The sequence below is a fragment of the Camelus ferus genome, chromosome 5, assembly GCF_009834535.1.
Source record: "Camelus ferus isolate YT-003-E chromosome 5, BCGSAC_Cfer_1.0, whole genome shotgun sequence".
NCBI lineage: Eukaryota > Metazoa > Chordata > Mammalia > Artiodactyla > Camelidae > Camelus > Camelus ferus.
Window position 1 is genome coordinate 41,429,172 of NC_045700.1, and position 12,027 is coordinate 41,441,198.

A 12,027-nucleotide genomic window follows, 5' to 3' on the forward strand; every position below is an offset into this window, starting at 1 on the left:
AAATTTCAGATATTCTCATAATTTTTGCGCTAAAAATTATTAAAAGACAACAGAGCTGATTAGTATAAATACTGGAATAAATAATTATTTCACTGATTTAACACGTTTATCCATTTCCTATATTATGCCACAAATGGGCAAAACAACTGAAGCTGTGTAAATGCATGAGATTATTTAGAAAGCATGTGAGAGTAAAACAGGCCTAGACCTAAATCTTGGGGATTCTAACTTAAGGGAGGATTAGCTTACAAAGGCAACGATAAAGAAGTGGCAGAGGAAAGAAGAGGAAGACCAAGAGATTGCAGATCAATGAAGCCAACGCAAGAGACCGTTTCAAGAAACAATGGGCAGCTGTGCCTCACAAAACCACAGACCTCCTCTCTGAACCACTCTGTCTCTGGTGAGCCACTGCAGAGTGGGAACTTTGGGAAATGAATCCACCACCTTAACTTGAATGGCAGCAATAGTCTCCGTTTCCTCAATTCCCTTTATTCTTTAACTATGACAATCAGAATTTTATTCTTATCACTCCACTAAAGCTGTTACAGCAAATGTGAACCAGTGGCTACCCCCAATAAATATTTTCAATATCTCTTTGCTATCTCTTCATCTTTCTTTTATCTTTTACACTTTTGACTCCCTTTCCCCAACCTCACTTCTTTCTTTTTTCTGATTCACTTTTCTATCATTCTAACCTTTCCTTCCCTCAGCTGTTACTAATACATAGCCTTTTGCCTGTAATTTCTTAATTATATTCCTTAGTTTTCTGTCCTTGAATTAATATTTTGACTTTTAATTGCTCTTTATTTTGCTTTTAATTACACTTAACTTTATTTCTAAAACTAAGTCACAGATCCTTTGTTGACTCTTTAGATATTTTAAGAGACCCACTAATGCCTCTGATGAAAAAAAATGCCCTATTAGAAAATATACACAAATGTAAGAATAAAAGCAATAAACATGGTTCGAAACAAACTTTTTCAGTAGTAAGAGTACCATATCTTTATTGGTCTTCATATCTTATGAAGCAAAATGGCCTCAAATCTTAATAAGCATAATAAACTAATAAACTTTTCTTCTTTATTTTTAATTAGTAGTATATACATTTGCTGTATTAATATTGTTAAACATACAAATGAGAAGACAACAAAGATTGTTAATTCATGGAAGTTTATTAATCCTAAATATAAACCTACAGATTAGATTGGAAACTTTTCTCTTACCTTCATTCTTTCAAATTGAGATAGAACTCTGAGTGCTCGAAGGAATTTAATGGACATAAGTGGTTTTAGTTCTTCCCGAGATTTGCCTATTAAACTAAGACAAAACACCTGGATATATTGAAAAAAAAGTGAATAGGATTTAATTTTAACTTTAATCAAAACAGTATGTAAAGTGAACTTTTATTACAGAAAAGATACACAAAGTCTACCAAGAAATTTGCAAAATATTTTAATATGTATTTCAATATATCTTAATGATGACTTACAGAAAGGCATAAGAAAACCATTTTGTGTAAAAATCACTTTAAAAAGATAAAACAAAATTCTTTTCTGGTAACAGAAATATATGTTATTGAGATAAACAAAAATTTGTATAGTTGATATTCTTTATCATCAAGGATTAACATTTATATGCATTTTTTATTTTGAAATTAGATTAAGAATCTCTGAGTGAGGGGTGTTTATTGGAGGATTTCAAGAAAAGTGAGTTGAGCTGACTTCTGTTTTACAATGGTGCAATGTATGTGGTTGCTATGTGGAAAAGAGAATGAAGGTGTGCACTGGTGGAAATAGGGGTCTCAGTTTGTAATCTATTGCAGTGAACCAACTGAGAAGTTCTGGTTGCTGGGATCAGTGTGGTACTGGTGAAGATTATGGTAAGTAGTCTAATTTTGGATGTATGATTTAAAGGTAGAGCCAACAGAATTTAAATATTTTAGAATGCTAATATTTCAAGATACTGTGCAAAAAAACTATTCTGTTAATAGGTTCATAAGTAACAATTAGAGTAATCCAGGAGTTAAGTGCTTAACTATTAAAATTTTAGAATTAAAGGGATGGATGTTAAACATTACATATGAAAAAATATGAAATGTTGGTAACTGAAAATGTATAGACAGAGGGAAAAAAAGATACAAGTAAACAGAAAAGTAAGTCAGAGTAGAAGTAAAGAGAAATAGTAAATCAAATAGCCCTTAAAATTTTTCTTGAAAATACGTACAATAACCACCAGGAAGTCTAGTTTGTACCAGCCATTAGTGAAATAGGCTTTAAGACCATATGCCATCCACTTTAGAAGCATTTCGAGAATAAAGATGTAAGTGAAGATCATGTCAGCATATTCTAATAAGATTTTAATAGTCTTTCTTTGATCAATATATATATCTTCAAAAGCCTGTGGGTACAAAATTTAAAGATTAGTGTACATGTAAGTTCTAAAAACTCTTTTGGCATAGAGGGGGAATGAAAACCCATCTCTAGATAGTGAACATTGTCATAGATTGTAGTCTCAAGGACTCATTGACTGGGTTTGGATTTACTAACATAATCTATATCCATTTTCTGATGCCATGCCTATAGCAGACATCATTAATTGATTTAAGAAGCTCTTCTTGTAGAGACTGGACTTGGCCTCACAATTGTTCTAAATAATAATCCAAAAGTCAGTTAATAAAACTGAAGAGATGGAACATTTAATCACATCTGACGTGGTTCTCATACCTAATTCCACATCTCACAGATATATGTCACTTGCTAATAGAGGAGCAGAGATTAAAAAAAAAAAACCCAAAACAAAAAACCAAAAAACCCAACACCTGTGTTTTCAGAAATCATGTAATTTCAGGAATTACATGAAAAAGTCACAAAGTTTGTCAGATAAACCAGTGGAAACACATGAATATGATATAAAACTATGTTCCTCCAAAGTTTTACAGTTTTAATAGGTTAACTTCAATTTCACTGTGGGAAGCAAACTCTGATAATGTTATTCAAAGCAATTTCATAGTATTTTTAGCACTGAAAAAAGGCAATAAAGTACCAATAACCTCAGACTTGTTTCAAAGGGCATCTGAGCTCAAAAAAGTAAACAAGGATGAAAATAATCTTATGTAAAAAATGGTGTTTCTTAAAAGCCTACTATTAAATAAAAGTAAATATAGGATAACAATAGTTACTGACCTAATGAACCAATTATGGAGTAAAAGTGTCTGTATAGGAAGATTATAAATACCATCTAAAGTTATTTTCAAGTACTTTATTTTATTACATGTATTTACATACCAAATAGTTCCATAATGCAAAATAACATAAAAAGATATACAGAAGCCTCCACTTCAATTAAAACATTAAAAAAAATAGTCAAAACCAATCTATGGCAGTTGAAGTCCACAAACTTGCTACCCATATGGAATGGGGAAGTAACTGTGAAGGGTCAGAGATGATTCTGGAATTCTGGTAGTGTTCTATTTTTAAGCAAAGTGACAGTTACTTAAGTGCATTCACTGGTGAAAGTCCTTTATGCTATACACATATGATTTGCATGGTTTTCAGTATGTGTGGTAAATGTTAATATAAAGTTTACTAAAAAATACATGCAGTATAAAGTCTGGTTCCCAACCATGACTCCATCATCTCTGTTCTATACATCTCACAATTAACTATTTTTTGTGTATCATTCTCAGATCTTCTTTAATTAAACACAAGCAAATATCAATACACATTCTATTTTTATTCCTTTCCTCCATAAAATGTAGAATGCTGTACATTTTACTCTAGATCTTTCTTTTTTTCACTTATCACCAAATCTTGGAGAATTGCATTATCAGCATGCAGACAGCTGTCATATTTTACAGAAAGCTGCACAGTATACTATTGGATGATTGTACCATAGTATATTTAAAGTCACCTAATATGGATTAATTTTGCTTTTCAATCTTTTGCTATTACAAAAAATTCTTCAGTCCATAGCCTTGTAAATACATTTAATACATGTTTAGATTTTAGGATAAATTCCCCAAATTAAGATTATTGGGTCAATGGGTAAATATATTTGTAGTTCACAGGTCCTTAAAAGTATATGCAATATTTTTCTTTCCTTATGGAACAGATATCAAGGTACTAGCACAATATGTGCATATTATTAAACTATTTCATATATGACATTTTATTAAAATAAGACAAATTGGGTATTTGTTAACATTCTGCTTTCCTGTTGTCATTAATATATTTTGAAATTGTATTATTTATTTAATATTGATTGAGGCATAAACAGATTCTCTAAGAAGCTGTAATGTTGTATCTTCCAAAATTAAAATCATAGAATATGAAATGTGGTGTTATAATAAGTATCCTGGGGAAAAGTAATTTGACATGGTGACTTCATGAATAAACAGACTTAAATGCATTTTTTCCCCATAAGAATCTCACATAGTCTCACTTACCAGAGCACCCGTGCTGAGTAGAGTGACAAGGCCAATGAAACCCTTAAAACAATTGTTTTCTACTATTTTGCAGCAAGTTTTCCTTATGTTCTGCCAGATTTTTCCTTTCTTGGGTTCTCTACTGATTTGAGCAGATGAAGATCTTCGTCCATAACCTGCCAAGAATGAAACTATTCATATAAGAACAAAAATACAGAAAATGCATGAAAAAATAAACATCTCAAATGTTATAGTATTTGTTTACAAAATTTAATATAGGTGGTCTCTAACATAAAAACATTTGATTTTTACCCCAACTGTAGTGACCACTGCAATCATTGAGGAAACAAAGAAAAACTTAACTTGTGAGTTTGGTAATAGTGGGAGGAAAGAAACTGTGAAAGGCAGAGATGACTTAGAATATCCTCTTACCCTCCTGGACAGAGTCTGAGAATAGAACTTACCCCCAAGTTTACCTCCACCTCCACTTACAAAACACACATAACACACACAACACACACAACACACACCCCATCTTCTGAATATTACTTTTGTATAATGCCTGAAAACTCATCCTCTGAAGATCCACATGGCATAACAAGCATTTCCATTTAAATATACAAATATTTATCACATGTTAAGATACATAATATCAGTAAAGTCAATTAAATTAAGCCCAGTTCTTAGGTGGCATGGGAACAGAAATTTTGACTGAGACTATTTAAGGAGCTAGCCTGGATTCCGAAGTACTTTGTGGGTAGGGGACATGTGAATGAGGTTGAATTCTACCTTCTAGTCAAGAGAGTTAGCATAAGGAAAACCTGAAGCTTGAGAAGGGAATGATTAATAGGTAAGAACATGAAGAACAGAGGATGGGTGGAGTTTAAAGTCAAAACATTTTAGAATTTACCGTAGAGTCAATTTATACATCTTTGGTCAGAAAAATATAGGAAATGTTTCCTTCTTGGTCTTAGATGATACATCTCCTAGACTTCAAGCTACTGAGAGCAGATTCTTATTTTGAATATAGGAATTTGGACATTCAGCAGTTACCATTTTGATGATTTCCAGTGATTTAAAATATTCTGAACCTATAGTTATTTGTTAATCTTGTTAGGAAACTAATTTGAATTAGTTTGAATTAAGTCATTGAGAGGTGCATGCTATGTATCTAGTGAGTCAGTCAACTGATTGAAGCCTTATATATATGTCTTAATATACATGTGGAATATAGAAGCACATGACTATTGCATGATTTATTTTCCTATGAAAGTTATAGGATGTTTTCATATGAGTATTTTAAATATTGACCCTATTCCATGGGTTATAAAAACATACACACACACACACACACACACACACACTAATTTAATCTTTTTAATAATCTCATGAAGTAAGTCTTATTAATGTCCTCATTTTACATATTATGAAGTGAGTCAGAGAGAGGAAAAGTAAAAGCTAGTCAATGGTGGACTGAGATTTGAACTCAGGCTGTCTGATTTCAGAACCAATGATCTTAATTACTGCATTAGGTACCCTAGGAAGTAGGACTTTTCTCTCTTTTCCAAATACTTACTTTTTCCTTGATACTTACTATAAATTTCTATTGGGATTCACATGGGTATATGCACATGTGCACTTGCATATTCCTTAGTCAAATTAATACACTTTTAAAAATTAAAACTGTATTTAATAGTATTTTTTAAGTTAGGAGAAATTTAGTCTAATTTCAATAGTGATCAAAGGAACTTATTTTTTTCTTACCATTTTTAAGATGCTTTGGCTTTTCATGTTCATAAACCATTTCTTCCTCTTCAGAGATAGCAATATCAACTGTACTACATTCAGATGAGCTAGATTGCTTTACCTTCTGAAAAGTAAAGTCCCACCAAAAACGTTGTGATTAAAGTTTCACTTACTCACTGTAGTCAAAGTTTATTTCATTTTCAAAAAAGGAACATTATGTACAGAAAGACTTCTGTCAAGTGCAAAAGATTTTAGGCCAATTTCCTGACTGATACTAAAATGCATATGTATCTCTGGGAGTTGAAGTTTTAAAAAAATAATTTTAAAATTTAACTGAAGCAAAAATAATTTTTACATTAAAATTAACATTTAGTTAATAACACTGTTCTCCTAAAAGATGTATAGGCTATCTCTAATTTCTAAAAGGAAAGATCTAGTTAGAGTATATAAAATAGGAAATTATGAATATTTTGTTCTACCACTTCACTTTTTGCACAATAGTGTCAGGAAATAAAATTAGGAAGTTTTGTTTGCTTTAGACTAGATATAGTCAATTGTAAGATATTATAGTGCTCAATTAAAAAAATAAAATATCTAGCAGGATATTTCTCTTAAATAAACAAATCTTTTAAAAATGATTTCATTTCCCTTTGTATTCTCTTTATTCTTGATGAAATAAGGGTATAACAATGCACTGATTTGGGAGTAGACAATAAATAAATGAATATTATATAATGTTTAGGCATTCAATAACTAAAATTATACAATTTATATTTAAATGCTTTATTAGAGTTTTAAAAATCTACCACATAAACTATTTAATGTGATTTTCCCCAAACCCTATGCGTAGTTATCATTCTAAATTTATAAATAAATCAATTAAGATTAAAATTATAAATCACTTTGGTAGAAGATTACTTAATGGCATCAGAAAGTAACCATGGTTACTTGCTACATTATGAAAAAATAAGTTACAAAATCTGATGTAAAGTTTGATGCTACTTTTATAACATTTATATAGTTATATATTTGAAATAAAAGATGAAGGTTTAAATACCAGAGAAATAAGAGTATGTATCTCTGAATTATCAGATCACGTGTGATTTTTATATTTTATTCTTTTGCTTTTGGTAGATCAACATCTTAAGTACTCAGGCCTACATAATCTGAAAAGTGTCTGACTAAATAAATATATAACAAAATATATAAATGAATAAATCTTCTGTAAGTAGTTAACCAATCAACAGGACCAAATAACTATGCATTTAAATGACAACTTCTGAGACGTCGACATTTACAGTTACGTTAAGTTCCATCTTTCCTGTAGACTTTCATATCTCAGACTTTCTAATGAGATTGGCAAGAAGTTTCCCAGAACATTTACACATGATGTAGCAATTTGACCCAGAAATGGATGGTAGTACATGTCTTATATTGTTATTGTAATTTAAATAAAATAAGCTAGCATTCTATAAATGTTCATAAATGTTTGTTTTAAGTGAAGATATAGAAGTGTGCTGAAGAAAAGTTTTTTCATTTTCTAACAATGGTATTAATTAAAGGAAAATGAACCTAAGAATACCGGGTGTGCTAAGAAGTGAGAATGTTTCTTTAAAACAAAGATGCCTTCATGAGAAACTGAAAGGACTTTGAATAATTGAAACTTAATTCCTGTTAGAAGGCCAATTTGATAAGTTACTGCAGAGAGAAGATGCCAAGCCAGAAGAGGTCTGGGAGACAAGATGATCCCAGAGACTTTGGGGACTTGGAAAGAGACATTTTCTGCCCCTCGCCATGCCTGTGGATGATCTAAAATGACTCCCTAGTGAGGTTCTAATGCAAGAGGCTCACAGTGCAGATGTGATCTCTATAGATGTAGCTTTATATTAGAAAACATCTCTTTCTAAGACATTATGCTTCTTGCAAATGAAGATAATAAGTGTCCAATAGGGCATACATTTTAGAAGCTAAGTCAACAGCAGTATCTGCCCTTCTTTGAATGTGACCCTTTCCTTTTTTTTTTTTTTTTGGCCAGGGGTTTATAAAGTTACAAAATGTTCACAATTCAAACAGATGTTTTTCCTTTGTTCTTAGTTCAACTCAGTTATATATGTTATATGTTGCAGAAACGAACTGATGAGAATCTTAAAATTTTAGCAAGCGAAAAAGTATCTTGGCAATCTTCTAGTCCAGTCTTACATTTTAAAGATGATAAAGCCAAGGAGAGTTTAGTGATTTCTCCAATAATATACATCGATTTTAAAAACTTAGTTTTCTTCAATATGCTTTTAATCACCCCACACTGCTTGCTTACTGATAGAATAATTAAATTATCTAATGTTTACTAAGTGCATACTGTATATCAGGCATTATTCTATACACTATTAAGCTATTTTTCTTAATCCTTCTATCCTCCCTGAGAAATAGATACACTTTTACCCTCATTTATAGACAAGGAAACTGAAGCTTAGAAAGTTTGAGAAACTTGATCAGGAGCATAAAATCAGGAGCAAGGAGCGCTATAGCTAGGATTGAATGGGCAATCTAACTCTGGAACATCCCCACTGATTTGCTTCCGTATCAACAATGCCTTCAATCAACAATGAGCAATCATGATACTGAAACAACTTACCTCTTTGCTGCTTCCATCACCTGACTTGCTCTGAATCTCCTTATTGTCCGGATTTTCTATATCAGATTCCTCTGAAGCAATCGGTACTGTTTCTGAGACACTCGGACTAGGGATAAGTGATTGACTCTCATTTTCAGTCACTGTGTTTTTCTTTGTGCCATTGCTTTTTTCTTTATCTTTGAGGAAATGTTGGGTGTTGCTCAGTTCAGAAAGAGTATGGTCAGAAATGTTCTCTTTAATATATATATCACTGATGTTGTCCATTGTTTCCTCTAGAACATTTTGTTTTTTGCATAATATTTTAGAAAGCACATAATTTATTCCTTTTTTAATCCTTGCTATTGCATGCTGGAGATTTTTTGCTTCATTATTCTCTTCCATTGTTGCAGCCTTATATGAACTAAATGAGCTGACCAATGCCAGAAACAGGTAAAGTATCTGAATGAGGAAGTAAACGAGGTTAAATGTTATCTCATTTTTTTGGTTTCTTTCGGAACTACAACAACAAAAATCTATCTTTTTAAAAAGCTGACCTGAGATTTGAAAATAGCATACAAACTACAATGGTGTTTAGGCTCTTCAGTTCTTACTCATCTACAGTGGGTCAGGTGCTGTGCCAAGGGTTTGTATAACCAGAACTCATCGTAAGGTCATAACATTCTATGAAATATCATTTGTTTCTCTTTTACAGATGTGAAGGACAAAGGTTAAGGATGCCTAGTATCAAAGGTCACACAGGTTGAACTCAAGTCTGTCATTCCAAAGTTTGTTTTCTTTCACTAAGCCAGGTGAGAAAATGAATTGCTATTCCAGGTGGCTGACTTCTCTTCAGCCCTAACCCAGGAAGATGTGTAATGACATCCGCATTGGTTCTGCAAACCACTAAGGACTCTCACGGGGAGAAAGCTATCCCTGGTTCTGAAGCCCACATTTAATTCTCCTTGTGACATGTAAGCATAGGAATTGGGTAGGTTAGTTGATTCTCTGTGGTATTTCATTTAGTCAAATAAGAAAGAGATGAGTGATGGAAGAATTATTCCTAATGTTTGCAAGCTATTCTGAACTCAAGAATAGTGTGTATTTTGACCTTTGCTGTCACTGAGAAATATGATTAAGGCATGTTCAGTTTCCAGAGAATCAGATTTCTATTTTGTTTGTGATTGTAGAGTGCAGATTATAATTTTGGCATTTAGTGTTTCAGATTTATACTGATTATTCTCTTGGACTTAAAGTAATAATTTGAGTCTTTTGCAGTTTTATCTCCTCTCTTCAGATACTTGAGCTTTTGAAGATTTAATTTACTTTATGCATTACATATTATTTTTAAAGGGAAAAATTCAAATGGTATATACATTATGTGTAAGAATATGTATATAATTTGCATAATATTTTGCTGTCTGTATTTCTGATTTCTTCACATATTAAGATTTGCTCTTTAAAACAGTTATACTGATAATTTACATGTACATAAAATAATTAAGTATATGAAGATCTGCAACATGCATTTGTTAAAATTTCTTTCAGAATTTTGGAACTATGTGAAGAGATGAATTCTCAATTTATTAGAATTCTCTAATAAATTGCTGTGTTTCTCATGTACATAGACACCTAAAATAAAATGAAGTACCTATCAATTCATGTTCAGTTCTAATGGATTATTTTTGCTTCTCAATACCTAGATATTTATATATCTTAGGAACAGAAAGAACCCAAATAAGACTCACTCATGGAAAAATCAAAACACTTTTGCTCCCTACATGCTCCCTACAGATATATACATGCATACAAACATATACAGTGAAAAAAATTTTAAGTTTGAAAATTAAAAAACTAAAAAATTGAAAATGAAGATTCAAAAGACTTTGGAATCGTGTTTAAAAAAAGACTTTATAATACTATAAAATGCTACTATTTTGTTATAAGCATGCTCTGAATTAAAAATAGCCTAGTCTCTTAAAAGATTAATAGGAAGAGTCATGATCCCTTCCTTGAGGGAACTTTCAGTTTAATAAGGAATATAGACAGGTACATTAACAATTAGACATAATGCCAATGTGATGTGCATGACAGGGGTATGCCCAGGGTAAACAGAAGCAATGAGGAAATAAACTGATACAATGGAGTCTAACCTGTGATTTTTTTAGTCTTTTGGGATATGTACTTCTTTGTTTTGTTTTGTTTTGTACTTTGTTCTATTTCTGCTGCCTTTTTTTTTGAAAATTGAAGTACAGTCAATTACAATGTGTCAGTCTCTGGTGTACAGCACAATGTCCCAGTCATGCATATACATCTATATATTTGTTTTGGGAGATGTACTTGATCTCTATGACTTATAAGTAAAAAAGTAAATATTGAGTCTTTTTTTTCCTATTAGAATCTTTTCTTATAAGCTATTTCCTTTTCTCAGAAGTCAAAGGTACTTCAATTCATGTAACACCACTTCAATTACTAGAAATTTAAAAGTTAAAGTGTTCCCTCTTAGTTAATGCACAATACTTTTATAGACCAGTAGTTTTCAAACTTTGCTGCACAATTTAATCAAATAAGGATTTTTAAAAAAATCTGATGACAAGGGTATGTTCACCTACTGATAAAATCAGAGTCTTTGGGAATGAATCCAAATTATTAGCACATCTTTATTAATTCCCCAGGTAATTCCAGTCAAATCTGACAAGTGCTACATTTAAGTGCTTCTTAAAATTTAATGTGCATACAAATACCTGGGAATATTGTTAAAATGTAGATGCTGCTTCCATAGGTATGTGATGGGGTCTGAGAGTCTGCATTGGTAACTATCTCCTACATAATGCCAGTGCTACTTAGAGTAGCAGGTTGTACACCAGTGCTATCTAATGGAAATATGATGCACATCACACATGCAATTTTACAGTAGTCACATTCAAAGTGTAAACAAAAATTGGTGAAATTAATTTTACTAATACGTTTTATTTAACTAAATGTATCAAAATATTATAATTAAAGTGAATTCAATATAAAAATTATTAATGAAATAATTTACATTCTTCTTTGGGGTAAGACTTCAAATTCAGTGTATTTTACACTTATAACACATCTCAAAGTGGACCACTCATATTTTAACTGATCAATGGCCACTTGTGGCTAGAGGCCACCATACCAGACAGCACACTTATAGACTGCTAGCTCCCTTCAGTCCTCATCATGAAAATACCAGACTCCAATACATCAGTTTTTCAAGGAAAATGTA

At 31.6% G+C, this 12,027-nt stretch overlaps 1 protein-coding gene across 3 annotated transcripts in view; it reads right to left on the reverse strand.

The window, feature by feature from the left end:
* Positions 1–12,027, reverse strand: part of SCN7A (sodium voltage-gated channel alpha subunit 7) — a 70,837-nt gene that overhangs the window by 9,859 nt on the left and 48,951 nt on the right. For all 3 annotated transcript variants that reach the window (XM_032479615.1, XM_032479614.1, XM_032479616.1), the window contains exons 15-19: positions 8,802–9,239; positions 6,188–6,293; positions 4,445–4,599; positions 2,224–2,397; positions 1,224–1,331 (exon numbers count right to left, since the gene is read on the reverse strand). In XM_032479615.1, the coding sequence (XP_032335506.1) occupies positions 1,224–1,331; positions 2,224–2,397; positions 4,445–4,599; positions 6,188–6,293; positions 8,802–9,239 (981 nt within the window). The remainder of the gene's footprint in view (positions 1–1,223; positions 1,332–2,223; positions 2,398–4,444; positions 4,600–6,187; positions 6,294–8,801; positions 9,240–12,027) is intronic.